Below are 19,631 nucleotides of genomic sequence, written 5' to 3'. Positions count from 1 at the left end.
ACATCTCACCTCAATCTCCTGCCCGCCACCACCTCACCTCCTCTTCCTGCCCCCAGCACCTCACCTCTGCCCCCAGAACCTCACCTCCTGCCCCCAGCACCTCACCTTCACCTCCTGCCCGCCACCACCGTACCGCCGCTTCCTGCCCCAGCACCTCACCTCTGCCCCCAGAACCTCACCTCCTGCCCCCAGCACCTCACCTCTGCCTCCTACCCCAGCACCTCACCTCTGCCTCCTACCCCATCACCTCACCTCTGCTTACAGCATGGCACCTCCACCTCCTGCCCGACACCACCTTACCTCCTGCCCCCAGCACCTCACCTCTGCCCCCAGAACCTCACCTTTGCTTACAGCACCGCACCTCCACCTCCTGCTCCCAGCACCTCACTTCCACCTCTTCCCCAGCACCTTACCTGCGCCTCCTACCCCCAGCACCACACCTCCGCCTCCTGCCCCCAGCACCTCACCTCCGCCTTCTGCCCCCAGCACCTCACCTCTGCCTCCTGCCCCCAGCACATCACCCCTGCCTCCTACCCCCAGCACCTCACCCCTGCCTCCTACCCCCAGCACCACACCTTCGCCTACTGCCCCCAGCACCTCACCTCCGCCTCCTACCCCCAGCACCTCACCTCCGCCTCCTACCCCAGCACCTCACCTCCGCCTCCTACCCCAGGACCTCACCTCCGCCTCCTACCCCAGGACCTCACCTCCGCCTCCTACCCCAGGACCTCACCTCCGCCTCCTACCCCAGCACCTCACCTCCGCCTCCTACCCCAGCACCTCACCCCTGCCTCCTGCCCCCAGCACCTCACCTCCGCCTCCTTCCCCCAGCACCTCACCTCCGCCTCCTGCCCCCAGCACCTCACCTCCGCCTCCTGCCCCCAGCACCTCACCTCCGCCTCCTGCCCCCAGCACCTCACCTCCGCCTCCTGCCCCCAGCACCTCACCTCCGCCTCCTGCCCCCAGCACCTCACCTCCGCCTCCTGCCCCCAGCACCTCACCTCCGCCTCCTGCCCCCAGCACCTCACCTCCGCCTCCTGCCCCCAGCACCTCACCTCCGCCTCCTGCCCCCAGCACCTCACCTCCGCCTCCAGGTACGATAAGTATAGTTATGAAATCACTAAACACAGCTTCATGCTTCCCACTTGTGTGTCTTCATTATTATTGCCGAAATAAGAAATGATAATTATTCTGTCTAATACCTGATATTAAATATGAATACATCTGGTTCTGTCATTTATTCAACACACTGGGGGAAATTTACTAAAGGTGTGTACACATGGAGCAATATGATTACTGGCAATATATTGCTCAGTGTCCCGTTTTCATCAGTGTCCAGAGATGGTCGCTGATGAAAATGTCCCACTGCTGGGAGAAGAGGCGCAGAGGAAGCCGATGGTCAGGGGAGCAAGCTCCTCCAACCAGCGACCATTGGGGGCTGAAAACAGGAGCGCACACCTGGTGATTTATCGCCGGTGCACACTCCAATCACTGGCAATATGATTGCCAGCGATAAATGACTGTGTACACAGCTTCAGATGGGAGTTGTATTTTACATGGGATATTGCTATGGGCAACCAATCAGATTCTATTATTTTTCAGGTGCAAAATAAATAAGTAGCTTCTGATTGGTTGCCCATAGCAAAATCTTGTGTGAACTAGAACTCCCATCTTAGTAAATTTCCCCAACTAGGACTAGCTGGTATTAATGATGAAGCTCTCACCCGGACGTTGTATGGAAGTAGTCCTCCGGGGTGCTGTGACATGTACTGTGCCAGGTCTGTGTGCTGCAGATACAAGGAATGAACAACACATACGTTATTAGCCTGCTGCAAGTGTCAGACATTCTACCAGTGCATAGCTAAGCATTGTACTGTATAGAGAACAGCCATGCAGCAGCCAAGAGCTCCCCCTGCTGGAGCATTAGACAATTTATGGATGATAAAAAATGGCAAATCTGATAATAACGCTGTTGTTGATAATGATAATAATATTAATATCTCAGCAGAATATTCGGCTTACAATTAGGAACAAAACAAAAAACAAGACTGGGTAATAACTCCTGATAATTCTGTGACACTGTATGAAACAGCATCCCAGTACATGTACAGCGGTGCGTCCGCTCCTGCCGTCCCTTCTGGGTGACAGCGTTACATGTACACGTCCGCTCCTGCCGTCCCTTCTGGGTGACAGCGTTACATGTACAGCTGTATGACCGCTCCTGCCGCCCCTACTGGGTGACAGCGTTACATGTACAGCTGTGCGTCCGCTCCTGCCGTCCCTACTGGGTGACAGTGTTACATGTACAGCTGTGCGACCGCTCCTGCCATCCCTACTGGGTGACCTCGTTACATGTACAGCTGTGCGTCCGCTCCTGCCGTCCCTACTGGGTGACAGCGTTACATGTACAGCTGTGCGACCGCTCCTGCCGTCCCTACTGGGTGACCGCGTTACATGTACAGCTGTGCGACCGCTCCTGCCGTCCCTACTGGGTGACAGCGTTACATGTACAGCTGTGCGTCCGCTCCTGCCGTCCCTACTGGGTGACCGCGTTACATGTACAGCTGTGCGACCGCTCCTGCCGTCCCTACTGGGTGACCACGTTACATGTACAGCTGTGCGTCCGCTCCTGCCGTCCCTTCTGGGTGACAGCGTTACATGTACAGCTGTGCGACCGCTCCTGTCGTCCCTACTGGGTGACAGCGTTACATGTACAGCTGTGCGACCGCTCCTGCCGTCCCTACTGGGTGACAGCGTTACATGTACACGTCCGCTCCTGCCGTCCCTTCTGGGTGACAGCGTTACATGTACACATCCGCTCCTGCCGTCCCTTCTGGGTGGCAGCATTACATGTACAGCTGTGTGACCGCTCCTGCCGTCCCTACTGGGTGACAGCGTTACATGTACAGCTGTGTGACCGCTCCTGCCGTCCCTACTGGGTGACAGTGTTACATGTACAGCTGTGCGACCGCTCCTGCCATCCCTACTGGGTGACCTCGTTACATGTACAGCTGTGCGTCCGCTCCTGCCGTCCCTACTGGGTGACAGCGTTACATGTACAGCTGTGCGACCGCTCCTGCCGTCCCTACTGGGTGACCGCGTTACATGTACAGCTGTGCGACCGCTCCTGCCGTCCCTACTGGGTGACAGCGTTACATGTACAGCTGTGCGTCCGCTCCTGCCGTCCCTACTGGGTGACCGCGTTACATGTATAGCTGTGCGACCGCTCCTGCCGTCCCTACTGGGTGACCACGTTACATGTACAGCTGTGCGTCCGCTCCTGCCGTCCCTTCTGGGTGACAGCGTTACATGTACAGCTGTGCGACCGCTCCTGTCGTCCCTACTGGGTGACAGCGTTACATGTACAGCTGTGCGACCGCTCCTGCCGTCCCTACTGGGTGACAGCGTTACATGTACAGCTGTGCGACCGCTCCTGCCGTCCCTACTGGGTGACCGCGTTACATGTACAGCTGTGCGACCGCTCCGGCCGTCCCTACTGGGTGACCGCGTTACATGTACAGCGGTGCGACCACTCCTTCCGTCCCTTCTGGGTGACCGCGTTACATGTACAGCGGTGCGACCACTCCTGCCGTCCCTACTGGGTGACAGCGTTACATATACAGCTGTGATCCCTCTCCTGCCGTCCCTACTGGGTGACAGCGTTACATATACAGCTGTGATCCCTCTCCTGCCGTCCCTACTGGGTGACAGCGTTACATGTACAGCTGTGCGTCCGCTCCTGCTGTTCCTACTGGGTGACCGCGTTACATGTACAGCTGTGCAACCGCTCCTGCCGTCCCTACTGGGTGACAGCGTTACATATACAGCTGTGATCCCTCTCCTGCCGTCCCTACTGGGTGACAGCGTTACATGTACAGCTGTGCGTCCGCTCCTGCCGTCCCTACTGGGTGACAGCGTTACATGTACAGCTGTGCGACCGCTCCTGTCGTCCCTACTGGGTGACAGCGTTACATGTACAGCGGTGCGACCGCTCCTGCCATCCCTACTGGGTGACCGCGTTACATGTACAGCGGTGCGACCACTCCTGCCGTCCCTACTGGGTGACCGCGTTACATGTATAGCTGTGCGACCGCTCCTGCCGTCCCTACTGGGTGACCACGTTACATGTACAGCTGTGCGTCCGCTCCTGCCGTCCCTTCTGGGTGACAGCGTTACATGTACAGCTGTGCGACCGCTCCTGTCGTCCCTACTGGGTGACAGCGTTACATGTACAGCTGTGCGACCGCTCCTGCTGTCCCTACTGGGTGACAGCGTTACATGTACAGCTGTGCGACCGCTCCTGCCGTCCCTACTGGGTGACCGCGTTACATGTACAGCTGTGCGACCGCTCCGGCCGTCCCTACTGGGTGACCGCGTTACATGTACAGCGGTGCGACCACTCCTTCCGTCCCTTCTGGGTGACCGCGTTACATGTACAGCGGTGCGACCACTCCTGCCGTCCCTACTGGGTGACCGCGTTACATGTACAGCGGTGCGACCACTCCTGCCATCCCTACTGGGTGACAGCGTTACATATACAGCTGTGATCCCTCTCCTGCCGTCCCTACTGGGTGACAGCGTTACATGTACAGCTGTGCGTCCGCTCCTGCCGTCCCTACTGGGTGACCGCGTTACATGTACAGCTGTGCGTCCGCTCCTGCTGTTCCTACTGGGTGACCGCGTTACATGTACAGCTGTGCAACCGCTCCTGCCGTCCCTACTGGGTGACCGCGTTACATGTACAGCTGTGCGTCCGCTCCTGCTGTTCCTACTGGGTGACAGCGTTACATGTACAGCTGTGATCCCTCTCCTGCCGTCCCTACTGGGTGACAGCGTTACATGTACAGCTGTGATCCCTCTCCTGCCGTCCCTACTGGGTGACAGCGTTACATGAACACAGAGCTGCCATCAGGAATTTTGGGGCCTGGGACTCATTTCCAGTATGGGCCCCAGGCCCCCCATCTCACTTGACTTACCGTAACCAGGCTCCTGTCCCCATCTCCCCTTACGTTGATCTGCAGCCCGGAGCGCAGGCTTTTTCAACTCCGGATGCCGGAGGCCAATTAAAATGCAGCACCGGCTGGTGAGCCAATCATAGCTTGCGTACCGGCAGCCACTCTGATTGGCTGCTGGTATGCAAGCTCTGATTGGCTCAAAAGCTGATGCAGAATTATAATTGGCTGCGCGGCTTGCGCTTCAGGACCTGCTGTGTTCAGTGCACTGGAGGCAGTCTGGGGGGCAAAATGAGCTGGCTAGGCCCTTCCATAGATGGGGCCTGGGACAGCTGTACCCACAAAACCCCCCTATTGGCGGCCCTGCATATACAGCTGTGATCCCTCTCCTGCCGTCCCTACTGGGTGGCAGCGGTACATGTACAGCTGTGATCCCTCTCCTGCCGTCCCTACTGGGTGGCAGTGGTACATATACAGCTGTGATCACTCTCCTGCCGTCCCTACTGGGTGGCAGCGGTACATATACAGCTGTGATCACTCTCCTGCTGTCCCTACTGGGTGGCAGCGGTACATGTACAGCTGTGATCACTCTCCTGCCGTCCCTACTGGGTGGCAGCGGTACATATACAGCTGTGATCACTCTCCTGCCGTCCCTATTGGGTGGCAGCGGTACATGTACAGCTGTGATCACTCTCCTGCCGTCCCTATTGGGTGGCAGCGGTACATGTACAGCTGTGATCACTCTTCTGCCGTCCCTACTGGGTGGCAGTGGTACATCTGTGATGGTACAGCTGTGAACCCTACCTTAGGCACACCTCCCAACTGACCAGATATTCACAGGACAGTCCTGTTTTTTTGGAACTGTCCTGTATCCCACCTGTGGCCAGCAGTGTCACGGGGTGGGAGGAGGGGCATTTGGGAGCCCCACTGCCCATCACAGGGGGGACTAGCCGAGCAGCGATAAATAGATGCTGTACCCATGCCTACAGAGTCTATTCATTGAGACAGGGGGCATAGCCTGCAGCTCCCAAAGTGCTGGCCATGCCCCAATAGTGACAAACAAAAGCCACACCCCTTTTCCCAAGAGCATGCCGGAGTTCCAAACCCCTGGCGGCAGAAAGCTTTGAGGTATGCCTTTGGTCACGCCCAGTGCCGCTAGACCTGCATGAAGACTAGGTATGGGGCACGACCTCATGACCTGTTTCCTATTTTCCTAATTCTGGGAGTTCTGGAGATGTAGACTGCCCTCAGGGACCCATCTATGTGCAGCGCTGGGTACTTCACGTAATGTTACATGCAGGGGTGTAACTTCCAGAGGCAAAGGAGTCATCTGCCTCCATGCTCCAAGCCCTAAAGGGGCACCTGCATACAATATATAGCAGCACCGGTGTGGTTCATAGTGGGATCCAAATATGGCCACAGCTCTTCCAATGGAGCCTTGTGGTGCACCTGCTGCAATTGCTCAGTCCCAGGAGCCCTGATAACCTCTGGTATTGGGGACAGAAATACAACCAGTTTCCTGGTTACGCTTCCTCCCGACCTGTTCATTCCCCCACTATCCACGTCAGCGTGGAGTTGATTTTATAAAGTGTGGTGAGGTGAGTGCAGTGGAAAAAGAGCCCGAAGCGCAGCGAGCGCACGCGGAATACACGTCAAGTAAACTGTGTCCACTTGCCACGCTTTGGGTTTTCGGCACACTTTATAACATCAACTCCACGCCGACGTGGATAGTGGGGGAATGAACAGGTCGGGAGGACGCGTACCGCGTCCGCTCGTCACGCTTCGGGCTGACGTGGATAGTCGGTGTGTTTCAGTAACACATTCACACCTGTCATGTCAGGCAGGTCAATGGTTCCCACACAGTGTAAATAAGCGGTGACACAACACTGACTGACTACGCTGACTGCGTAACGCTGACTGACTACGCTGACTGACTACGCTGACTGCGTAACGCTGACTGACTACGCTAACTGCGGAACGCTGACTGACTACGCTAACTGCGGAACACTGACTGACTACGCTAACTGCGTAAGCTCTGGTTAGGTGCGAAAGTACACACAGTCGCAGACACAAGCTGACTATGCGCTGGCTGCGGGAACATGATGCTGATGCTGACAGGGACGCTGACTATGCTGGCTGTGGGAACACGGCACTGATGCCGACAGGGACGCTGACTATGCTGGCTGTGGGAACACGGCACTGATGCTGACAGGGACGCTGACTACGCTGGCTGTGGGAACACGGCGCTGATGCTGACAGGGACGCTGACTACGCTGGCTGTGAGAACACGGTGCTGATGCTGACAGGGACGCTGACTATGCTGGCTGTGGGAACACGGCACTGATGCTGACAGGGACGCTGACTACGCTGGCTGTGGGAACACGGCACTGATGCTGACAGGGACGCTGACTACGCTGGCTGTGGGAACACGGCGCTGATGCTGACAGGGACACTGACTACGCTGGCTGTGAGAACACGGCACTGATGCTGACAGGGATGCTGACTATGCTGGCTGCGGGAACACGGCACTGATACTGACAGGGACGCTGACTTTGCTGGCTGCGGGAACATGATGCTGATGCCAACAGGGACGCTGACTATGCTGGCTGCGGGAACATGATGCTGACAGGGACGCTGACCACGCTGTCTGTAGGAACACGATGCTGATGCTGACAGGGATGCTGACTATGCTGGCTGCGGGAACACGGCACTGATACTGACAGGGACGCTGACTATGCTGGCTGCGGGAACATGATGCTGATGCTGACAGGAACGCTGGCTGCGGGAACATGATGCTGATGCTGACAGGAACGCTGACTATGCTGGCTGCGGGAACATGATGCTGATGCTGACAGGGACGCTGACTATGCTGTCTGTAGAAACATGATGCTGACAGGGACACTGACTGCGCTGGCTGTGGGAACACGATGCTGATGGGGACGCTGACTATGCTCTCTGCGGGAACATGATGCTGATGCTGACAGGGACGCTGACTATGCTGGCTGCGGGAACATGATGCTGACAGGGACGCTGACCACGCTGTCTGTAGGAACACGATGCTGATGCTGACAGGGATGCTGACTATGCTGGCTGCGGGAACACGGCACTGATACTGACAGGGACGCTGACTATGCTGGCTGCGGGAACATGATGCTGATGCTGACAGGAACGCTGGCTGCGGGAACATGATGCTGATGCTGACAGGGACGCTGACTATGCTGGCTGCGGGAACATGATGCTGATGCTGATAGGGACGCTGACCACGCTGTCTGTAGGAACACGATGCTGATGCTGACAGGGACGTGGACTACGCTGTCTGTAGGAACACAATGCTGATAGAGACGCTGACTGCGCAGGCTGTGGAAACACGACGCTGATGCTGACAGGGACGCTAACTACGCTGGCTGTGGGAACACGATGCTGATGCTGACAGGGACACTGACTGCGCTGGCTGTGGGAACACGACGCTGAGGCTGACAGGGACACTATGCTGACTACATCAGTGGCACAGTGAAACTACACAAGTACCTTAAGTGCCCCGAATCAGTCCAGATGTGCTGCCCAGTGTCTCGCATCAGTCCAGGGGAGCTGCCTCAATTTTTCTAATTAAAATAAACTTTTTTTTTTTTAAATCTGCATGGGGTGTTACGTGTGCAATATCAGTCCAGCTGTGTGTAGTATTAGTCCAGGGGAGCTGCCGTGTGTTCCGTATTAGTCCAGCTGTGCTGCCCAGTGTCCTGTATCAGTCCAAGGGAGCTGCCCGGTGTTCTGTATCAGTCCAGCTGTGCTGCCCAGTGTCCAGTATCAGTCCAGGGGAGCTGCCCAGTGTCCTGTATCAGTCCAGCTGTGCTGCCCAGTGTCCTGTATCAGTCCAGGGGAGCTGCCCAGTGTTCCGTATCAGTCCAGCTGTGCTGCCCAGTGTCCTGTATCACTCCAGGGGAGCTGCCCCCCATTTTTTTTATTAAAAATCTGCAATGGGTGTTGTGTGCCATATCAGTCCAGCTGTGCTGCCCAGGGTCCAGTATCAGTCCAAGGGACAATATGTCACTGGAGTGAGAACTTGAAGGAATTGAAAGGTATTGTACCAATAAACCTGGAAGTGAACTTCATGGTAGATTATCTCAAGTGACGATGCTTGACTGATAACCAGATCAGGATTCCTCAAGGGCATCTTCCTCCTCCTATCAGCGAAAAGGAACTTTGCACAGATGCTCCTTTACCTCCATCCAGATGTTGGAAGTGACTCATGGTACCACGAATGGCTGGCAGTGATACTGACTGGAAGGCTGGAAACTTTGCTAATGAATGATACAGACTGTATTGAATAAAGAATGAGAGTAACCAGATGTACTTCGGAACAGGTTATTGGGGCAAATAAAGGGAGACAGTCATCGCAACTTCCTCTGTCTATCTATTGCTCTGGGGATGGTAAGTGGAAGAGAAGCTTAGGATGAGCCCGAAACACTTGCATAGTGCTCTCCAGAACTGTATGATAATAACTGTGGAGATAATAATCTCTCTATACGGGTTACATCTGCCCCACCTGCAGTGCACATGGATTTGTCCATTTTGAGAACAAATTTGTACTGCGATCAATTCTGAAAAAGGACCAATATCCTTGAGGAATCTGTGCAACGTGAAGATTTCCCTTATGAATGCTTCTGCCAATTTTGGAGCCGAAGACTTCAATGGAACAAAGTGAGTAACCTTGAAATTCTGTCCACCACCACCAAGATGGTATTAAAAGTCTAGACAACAGGAGTGAAGATCCATAACTAAGTCCATGGACATGTGAGTCCAAGCAAGATCAGGTATCAGTAAAAGAAGCAAAAGGACAGTGCTGTGAAACCTTGTGTTAAGCACAGGTATGACAGGTTACCAAAGGGCCTGGTGCTAGGGTGTTCGGAGCCCCCCTGCAAACTATACGCACCCTCCCACACTTTACAAAGAGACAGCAGGTGTTGCAGGCATAACTAAAAAAAGGGTGTATAATGCCTACAGTAGTAGTAGTAGTGCCCAGTAGCAGCAGTGCCTAGTGCCCGAAAAGGAATTGGTGCCACCCACACAAAAAAATAGGGCCAGTGCGTGCTGAAGCTGTGCCACATAATAGTACCAATTTCCATTACACCACACAGTAGTGTTCGTCATTCGCATTAAACCAACCAGTAGTGCCGCTTACATACAATACACCAGCTAGAGGGCAAACTGCTCCAGGATTACGCACATCGTAATGCCCATTACACATTATGCCACACACCTGCGCTGCCCATTACACATTATGCCACACACCTGCACTGCCCATTACACATTATGCCACACACCTGCACTGCCCATTACACATTATGCCACACACTGGAATGCCTATTACATATTTTGCCACATAAGTGACACATACCTACATGCTTGTTGCCAGGGATTACCTGCTCAGTGCCAGGGGTTACATGCTCAATGCCACAGGGTGGGGGGGCTTAAATGCTTGTTAACCTCTGGAGATTTATATGCTCATTCCCCATGGGTTTTACATGTTCATTGCCCGGCGGGTTGCAGATGCACAGGGCGCCTGCCCTCCAAGAATTTGTACTTATGAGTAACGCTGGAGGCTACTCCTCCAAGGCTTTGTCCATTTTTGGAAGAGCGCAGGGTCTCCATCTGCATACGGACAGAGACTCTGTCAACGACACTCTGGTCCTGGCTCCTTTAAAAGGCAGATGCCGGTAATCCGGGTGCTACAGAATAACCAGGTTGAAGCATTAAAGAAGTGACCATGTGGACTGACAATAGTTCTTGTGGTCGCTAAACCATCATTGGGAATTTTGCCCCCTCCAACAGGTATAGCAACTCCAACAAGGCCAGTCTGACGGATAGCAATTCTTTATCCCAAACCACATAGTTCTTCTCTGGAGCTGAGAAGTGATTTACCCTCTTCAGTACTGCCCCAACTCCAGCTGTCGAGGCGTCCATCTCTAGGGTGAAGGGTCGGTCACAGTGAGGTTGTCTGATAATGGGTACTGAGAGGAAATGCAGATTTAGCCTGGCATGTGCTTCCTCTGCATCAGAAGGCCATACCCGTCTCTAGGACCTGGTAAGTATGTGCCGGTGTTCACAGCGCTTTCTATAAATTCCACACATATCTCCTGCATGAGCTATCCCACCCAATTACCTCCCCTTACCTGTCTGGTATTACCCAGTCTCATTTTATCATTGTTTTGTTCCCTGTGTAGGGCCAGATTCAGTAAAGCAAGAAATCGTGTCATTCTGTGTCAGGAACACACCATGGTGCTATGCCATGGGAGCAAATACAATGGGCGAGATTTAATGCCGCCCGAGTCCAGCGCAGTGCGAGCTGTCTTTCAAGGGGAATGAACTTACAAGGTATGGTTTTGCCTTGCAAGTTAATTCCCCTTTAAAACCTCCGAGTTCGGCAGACAGCTCGCACTGCCACTGAACTCGGGCGGCATTAAATCTCGCCCTACCGTATATATTGTTTCTGTGCAGGGTAAATACCAGCTGCTTTTGCATGTAGCCCACATATGTTACACAGCATTATTTTTACACTGCAATATAGATTTCAGTTTGAATACACTCCACCTAAATCTAACTTTCTGTGCATGTTACATCAGCCCCCCTGCAGTGCAGCATGGTGTTACCCAGGGACACATGTTACATCTTCCTCCCTGCATGCAGTGCAGCATAGTGTTACACAGGGACACGTGTTACATCTGCCTCCCTGCAGTGCAGCATGCTTTCTTCCTTTGCTAACAAGCTGATTCAGGCCTGTAAAAGGAATTTCCTGGCACTAAACAGTATAATAAATGCTAGGCATATCTGTATGGCCCCTGAGAAGGACACAGAACTTACCACATATTCAAAGACAAAAGTTAATGTCTCCCTGGTCTGAATGATGTCATGTAGAAGGACAATGTTTGCGTGTTTCAGGCCTTTCAAGAGCGATGCTAAAGGAGACCGAAAAATAAATTCCAGGTAAGCACAATGGATGGTATGAAAGTAATGGCGCTGGCGTGCGTAGCCTGACAGCAATCCACCACATGGCCAATTGTCCACATCATCATGTGGTTCCATATAAAGGAAGGGTCACCAACACATTGGATGGGTCAGAGTGCTTTTGGGTGAGCCCACAGGGTTGGGCGAGGCTCTGTTCTCTCTGTCTATTGGGCGCATGGCTGTCAAATCTTGTGTGTGTGTGTGTGTGTGTGTGTGTGTGTGTGTGTGTGAGGGGGGGTTATGCATGTTACCATGTCTACCCTCCAACATCTGGGCAGAAACCGGTGCAAATTCTGAAAGAGGGCATGGCCAATGGTAAAGGGGGCATGGACCCATCCCCTTTCCTATATGCTCTGCACGTTTCCTTCCCGGATTGCTGTTATGGGCTGCACAGAGCGATACAATGTATAGGATATCCCAGGCTCTGCACGTTACCTTCCCGGATTGCTGTTACGGGCTGCACAGAGCGATACAATGAATAGTATATCCCGGGCTCTGCACGTTACCTTCCCGGATTGCTGTTACGGGCTGCACAGAGCGATACAATGTATAGGATATCCCGGGCTCTGAAGGTTACCTTCCCGGATTGCTGTTACGGGCTGCACAGAGCGATACAATGTATAGGATATCCCGGGCTCTGAAGGTTACCTTCCCGGATTGCTGTTACGGGCTGCACAGAGCGATACAATGTATAGGATATCCCGGGCTCTGAAGGTTACCTTCCCGGATTGCTGTTACGGGCTGCACAGAGCGATACAATGTATAGGATATCCCGGGCTCTGCACGTTACCTTCCCGGATTGCTGTTACGGGCCGCACAGAGCGATACAATGTATAGGATATCCGGGCTCTGCACGTTACCTTCCCGGTTTGCTGTTACGGGCTGCACAGAGCGATACAATTAATAGTATATCCCGGGCTCTGCACGTTACCTTCCCGGATTGCTGTTACGGGCTGCACAGAGCGATACAATGTACAGGATATCCCGGGCTCTGCACGTTACCTTCCCGGATTGCTGTTACGGGCTGCACAGAGCGATACAATAAATACGATATCCCAGACTCTGCATGTTACCTTCCCGGATTGCTGTAAAGGGGACACCTTCCTCAGCTTTCATACTGATGACTTTCAAAGCAACGAGCTGTCCATTAATCCTGAGAAAGCAAATAAACACTTATATTACTTTGAGCATCCATAAGGAAGCACCGGGTATAGATCCGCCATGTTCCTGCTCCCAGTACTCCCCATTGCACCGGGTCCCGAGCCGCCATGTCCCCTCTCCCACTACTCCCCATTGCACCGGGTCCCGAGCCACCATGTCCCCACTCCTACTACTCCCCATCGCATCTGGTCCCGAGCCACCATGTCCCCGCTCCCACTACTCCCCATCGCACCTGGTCCCGAGCCGCCATGTCCCCGCTCCCACTACTCACCATCGCACCGAGTCCTGAGCTGCCATGTAGCACGTGCCCCAGGAATTCTGGGTACATGGCTCATAAAATGTAATTTACTAAATATTTCAGCCAGTAAGTAATAGTATACACAAAACATCTCCCCTTACACATGGGATAATGGGGTAATTTACATGTGGATGAAATTGCTCACAAAGAAGCAGCATTGATAGCACTAAACAGGTAATGCGGTAGGGGGCATTACACCGCCTGGAGCACTGATCTGACCTACATCCAAGAACACAGTAATGGATCTTCCACGTCACCATAGTCCGGCTGCGTGATGCATGGGGCCACGCAAGCCAGCCACTGCAAGTCCTAAACAGAGGCCAGGTGGCGACACATGGGGCCATGCAAGCCAGCTGCTGCAAATCCTATACAGAGGCCAGGTGGCGACACATGGGGCCACGCAGGCCAGCCACTGCAAATCCTAAACAGAAGCCAGGTAGCGACACATGGGGCCATGCAAGCCAGCCACTGCAAGTCCTAAACAGAGGCCAGGTGGCGACACATGGGGCCATGCAAGCCAGCTGCTGCAAATCCTAAACAGAGGCCAGGTGGCGACACATGGGGCCACGCAGGCCAGCCACTGCAAATCCTAAACAGAGGCCAGGTGGCGACACATGGGGCCACGCAAGCCAGCCGCTGCAAATCCTATACAGAGGCCAGGTGGCGACACATGGGGCCATGCAGGCCAGCCGCTGCAAATCCTAAACAGAAGCCAGGTAGCGACACATGGGGCCATGCAAGCCAGCCGCTGCAAGTCCTAAAGAGATGCCAGGTGGCGACACATGGGGCCATGAAGGCCAGCCACTGCAAATCCTAAACAGAGGCCAGGTGGTGACACATGGGGCCATGCAAGCCAGCTGCTGCAAATCCTAAACAGAGGCCAGGTGGCGACACATGGGGCCACGCAGGCCAGCCACTGCAAATCCTAAACCGAAGCCAGGTAGCGACACATGGGGCCACGCAAGCCAACCACTGCAAGTCCTAAACAGAGGCCAGGTGGCGACACATGGGGCCATGCAAGCCAGCTGCTGCAAATCCTAAACAGAGGCCAGGTGGCGACACATGGGGCCACGCAAGCCAGCCACTGCAAATCCTAAACAGAGGCCAGGTGGCGACACATGGGGCCACGCAGACCAGCCGCTGCAAATCCTAAACAGAGGCCAGGTGGTGACACATGGGGCCATGCAGGCCAGCCACTGCAAATCCTAAACAGAGGCCAGGTGGTGACACATGGGGCCATGCAAGCCAGCCGCTGCAAATCCTATACAAGGGCCAGGTGGTGACACATGGGGCCATGCAAGCCAGCCACTGCAAATCCTAAACAGAGGCCAGGTGGCGACACATGGGGCCACGCAAGCCAGCCACTGCAAATCCTAAACAGAGGCCAGGTGGTGACATATGGGGCCATGCAAGCCAGCTGCTGCAAATCCTAAACAGAGGCCAGGTGGCGACACATGGGGCCATGCAAGCCAGCCACTGCAAATCCTATACAGAGGCCAGGTGGTGACACATGGGGCCATGCAGGCCAGCCGCTGCAAATCCTAAACAGAAGCCAGGTAGCGACACATGGGGCCATGCAAGCCAGCCGCTGCAAGTCCTAAAGAGATGCCAGGTGGCGACACATGGGGCCATGCAGGCCAGCTGCTGCAAATCCTAAACAAGGGCCAGGTGGTGACACATGGGGCCATGCAAGCCAGCCACTGCAAATCCTAAACAGAGGCCAGGTAGCGACACATGGGGCCATGCAAGCCAGCTGCTGCAAATCCTATACAGAGGCCAGGTGGCGACACATGGGGCCACGCAAGCCAGCCGCTGCAAATCCTAAACAGAGGCCAGGTGGCGACACATGGGGCCATGCAAGCCAGCCGCTGCAAATCCTATACAAGGGCCAGGTGGTGACACATGGGGCCATGCAAGCCAGCCACTGCAAATCCTAAACAGAGGCCAGGTAGCGACACATGGGGGCATGCAAGCCAGCTGCTGCAAATCCTATACAGAGGCCAGGTGGCGACACATGGGGCCACGCAAGCCAGCCACTGCAAATCCTAAACAGAGGCCAGGTGGCGACACATGGGGCCATGCAAGCCAGCCGCTGCAAATCCTATACAAGGGCCAGGTGGTGACACATGGGGCCATGCAAGCCAGCCGCTGCAAATCCTATACAAGGGCCAGGTGGTGACACATGGGGCCATGCAAGCCAGCCGCTGCAAATCCTATACAAGGGCCAGGTGGTGACACATGGGGCCATGCAAGCCAGCCACTGCAAATCCTAAACAGAGGCCAGGTGGCGACACATGGGGCCATGCAAGCCAGCTGCTGCAAATCCTATACAGAGGCCAGGTCGCGACACATGGGGCCATGCAAGCCACCCGCTGCAAGTCCTAAAGAGATGCTAGGTGGCGACACATGGGGCCACGCAAGCCAGCTGCTGCAAATCCTAAACAGAGGCCAGGTGGCGACACACTGTCATTTGGAGAAACAGAGGCCATTGCCTCCCCTATTCCCAAATGGCATCAGACTCATTCACAGACAATCTGATGTCGATCAGCGGTCATCTCCGCAGAACGAGTTCCTTTACACACGAATTACCGATAATCGCAGGTACAGCAACTACAACCCCATCTGACTTAACTGAATAAGTAAACTGTAATAGCATTTGCAATATTATAACTCATAATTATATATTCCATGAATAAATGTCACTGTACTATAGTAAAAGATAGAAAATGCACCTTTTCTGCCATCAGTAAATCCCACGCTATTACGCTTTATTTTTGCACTCAGACAATTATTCAGCCTGTAATACGCGATGTAAATTCATCTGTAGTTTAAACGGGTTTGTTATGTAGCTCCGACAGTCGGGATTCCAACAGGGGCTTGCTGTGCTTGCCTCAGGTCCTATTCTCCCACTATGGGGGTTGTGCACACACACATGGGAGAATAGCCCCTGTCATTCGGGTTTAGGACGGCCGGGCATTTAACCAGTGGCGTAACTATAAATTTTGCTCCCCCCTGCTAAAAAAATTGTGGCGCCCCCCCCCCCCCCACAAAAAATATATATATATATATATATATTTTGCCAGGATGCATGTACTCACTAAGAGTGGAAAGAGACAAAAGGACAACAGAAAGAGAAAAGACATGGGAGAGCGGGACAGCAGAAAGAGCAGAGAGAGAGATAAGGACAGCAGAGAGAGAGAGATAAGGACAGCAGAGAGAGGGAGATAAGGACAGCAGAGAGAGAGAGAGAGAGAGAGAGAGAGAGAGATAAGGACAGCAGAGAGAGAGAGAGAGAGAGATAAGGACAGCAGAGAGAGAGAGAGAGAGAGAGAGATAAGGACAGCAGAGAGAGAGAGAGAGATAAGGACAGCAGAGAGAGAGAGAGAGATAAGGTAAAACCATAAGTCAATTGTGCCCAATGTAGTGATCCCAAACAGTTAATTTGTTGCCAGCTCCCACTGAAGCTGAATTGCTCATTCAGAAAAAAAAAAAAAAACATTAGCTGGAAGTTTTAAATACCCTGTCAGGAGTGTTTTATGTGACCTGCCAGTGAACAGAAGAGGCTGAGCTGCCCTCAGAGAGGGGAGAGGGGAGGATTTGATTTATTGAACAAGTGAAGCTGGTACCGTACCTGCACTGCCGCTGTGATGTGTTGCCGGACAATGCAAAAATCACTCATCCCCGCACTTTTTGGTAGACTGTATCCAGCTCCGATAGCGTCTCAGCTGAAGCAGCAGGCTGACACTGTGCTACTGAACTGCTCTGCAAGCCTGCACCGCTGCTGTGCTGTACTGTCCTGGGGAGCATGGCACGTGTAGCCTATACCCCCGACCACAGCCAGCCACCAGTTGACGGTCGGTGGGACTGGACCGGAATCTATGCCGGGGATGCGGGGTGGGCAGCGGCAGTATAAAGTGCTGAATGCCGGCGCCCACACAGACAGCGCTGCCACTCGCTCCCCCAAGCATTGGCGGTGGCTGCCTTAGTGTAGTTACGCCCCTGCATTTAACAGTCGGGAATCCGATGTCAATATAGTGACCGTGGTACTTGTTTCCTAGCACGGCCACACCGATTTACATCGGGGTGGTCGTGTCGGAAAAATCGGGTCGATCGCATCGCATGCGATTTGGTCGCATGCGATGCGATCGACGCGACCGACCGATTTTCGACCCGATTTTTTCATTGAATGAAATGTAAATCGGGTCCCTGGGACCCGATTTTACATTGGATTCAATGTAAAATATTCCCAACCCCCCCAAATTTAACGGCGTACACCCCACCCCACGATAGACGCCAACCCGAAGCGTGGCGAGCGCAGCGAGCCCGCGAGGGCGGCGGTGCGCGTCCTCCGACCTTTTCATTCCCCTACTATCCACGTCGGCGTGGAGTTGAGAATAGAATAGTGTGGCGAGCGCAGCGAGCCACCGAGCCCGAAGCGTGGCGAGCCCCGCGAGGTTATACTCGTCCGCTCGCCACGCTTCGGGCTCGGTGGCTCGCTGCGCTCGCCACACTATTCTATTCTCAACTCCACGCCGACGTGGATAGTAGGGGAATGAAAAGGTCGGAGGACGCGCACCGCCGCCCCTCGCGGGCTCGCTGCGCTCGCCACGCTTCGGGTTGGCGTCTATCGTGGGGTGACGACGGGGACATCTATAATGTGAAATGGGTCATATTGGCCCATTTCACATTTTTCACATTTTTTCACGATTTCAATGTTAAAAAATATTTTAACATTGAAGCCTATGGAAAAATCGGGGGCATCGCGTCGGGACCAATGTTAATGGTCCCGACCGACGCGATGCCCCCGATATTTTACCTTTCCCGACACGATTTCAATGTTAAAATATTTTTTAACATTGAAGCCTATGGAAATATCGGGGGCATCGCGTCGGTCGCGTCGGGACCAATGTTAATGGTCCCGACCGACGCGATGCCCCCGATATTGTGTCCTAGCCGGCAAAATGGACCTGATTTCAAAGGAAATCGGGTCCATCGTATGGATCGTGTACCTTAACTTAAAGGTACACGATCCATAAGATTGTGGCCGTGCTAGGAAACAAGTACCGTGACCGTCAAATGCAAACCTGTCAGGAGGTCATCCGGCACCCATTTAAATGTGAATTTGCCAACAGCAAAGTGTATTTTCATTTAAGATCATTTATACCTCTGAGCCAGTGTTGGCTCCTGCCTTTAGACATAAGGGGGGCTGCAATTGCCTGGGTCCTGCTCGTTGCAAACAGAACACAACATACAGAAAATCTACTTTAAATCACTGTACTTATATGTTAGTTGGGCGCCCACTATAGTTAGTTCGCTCATACCCCCACTATCCATGTCGGCATGGAGTTGATTTTATATAGTGTGGCGAGCGCAGTGAGCCACCAAGCCCGAAGCGTGGCGAGCGGACGTGGAAAACTAAGCAAATAGCTTAGTGGGCGCCCAACTAACATATAAGTACCAAATCCCCTATAACATGGGTCCTCAAACTGCGGATGTGGTGAAACTACAAATCCCAGCATGCCTTGCCACAGGCTTCCTATAACGGAGTGTTAAAACTGTGGCAAGGCATGCTGGGAATTGTAGTTTCACAACATCTGGAGGGCCGCAGTTTAATGCACGGTGGGGGCATTTATGTACCTGCACGGTGGGGGCATTTATGTACCTGCACGGTGGGGGCATTTATGTACCTGCACGGTGGGGGCATTTATGTACCTGCACGGTGGGGGCATTTATGTACCTGCACGGTGGGGGCATTTATGTACCTGCACGGTGGGGGCATTTATGTACCTGCACGGTGGGGGCATTTATGTACCTGCACGGTGGGGGCATTTATGTACCTGCACGGTGGGGGCATTTATGTACCTGCACGGTTGGGGCATTTATGTACCTGCACTGTGGGGGCATTTATGTACCTGCACTGTGGGGGCATTTATGTACCTGCACGGTGGGGGCATTTATGTACCTGCACGGTTGGGGCATTTATGTACCTGCACTGTGGGGGCATTTATGTATGTGGTATGTGAAATTGCCGTACTTTGAATTTTGGAGACAACTGCGCTCCGTAATATAAATTGGTATTATTTTGTGGCCACACCCCTTCCACATGAAGTCACTCCTCTATATTTTTGGCTTGAGCACCCACCAGCAAAAACATAAATCGGCACCTATAACACTTTGCATATGAGTCTGACAGAGTGATGCAGAGGGGGAGGGGTGTA

At 53.7% G+C, this 19,631-nt stretch overlaps 1 protein-coding gene across 5 annotated transcripts in view; it reads right to left on the bottom strand.

Annotated features, from left to right (window-relative positions):
* The window catches only part of CDK15 (cyclin dependent kinase 15), a 185,744-nt gene that overhangs the window by 92,831 nt on the left and 73,282 nt on the right, over window positions 1-19,631 (bottom strand). For all 5 annotated transcript variants that reach the window (XR_014450834.1, XR_014450833.1, XM_083154091.1 and 2 more), the window contains 3 exons: window positions 13,028-13,107; window positions 11,811-11,905; window positions 1,725-1,787 (listed from right to left, as the gene is read on the bottom strand). Coding sequence is in view for 3 of the 5 variants with exons in the window: in XM_083154091.1 (XP_083010217.1) it covers window positions 1,725-1,787; window positions 11,811-11,905; window positions 13,028-13,107 (238 nt within the window). In the remaining 2 variants the exon portion in view is untranslated. The remainder of the gene's footprint in view (window positions 1-1,724; window positions 1,788-11,810; window positions 11,906-13,027; window positions 13,108-19,631) is intronic.

The sequence above is a fragment of the Crinia signifera genome, chromosome 7, assembly GCF_055691185.1.
Source record: "Crinia signifera chromosome 7, ASM5569118v1, whole genome shotgun sequence".
Taxonomy (NCBI): Eukaryota; Metazoa; Chordata; class Amphibia; order Anura; family Myobatrachidae; genus Crinia; species Crinia signifera.
The sequence above is the reverse complement of the archived record's forward strand: the minus strand, read 5'-3'. Positions and strand labels throughout refer to the sequence as shown.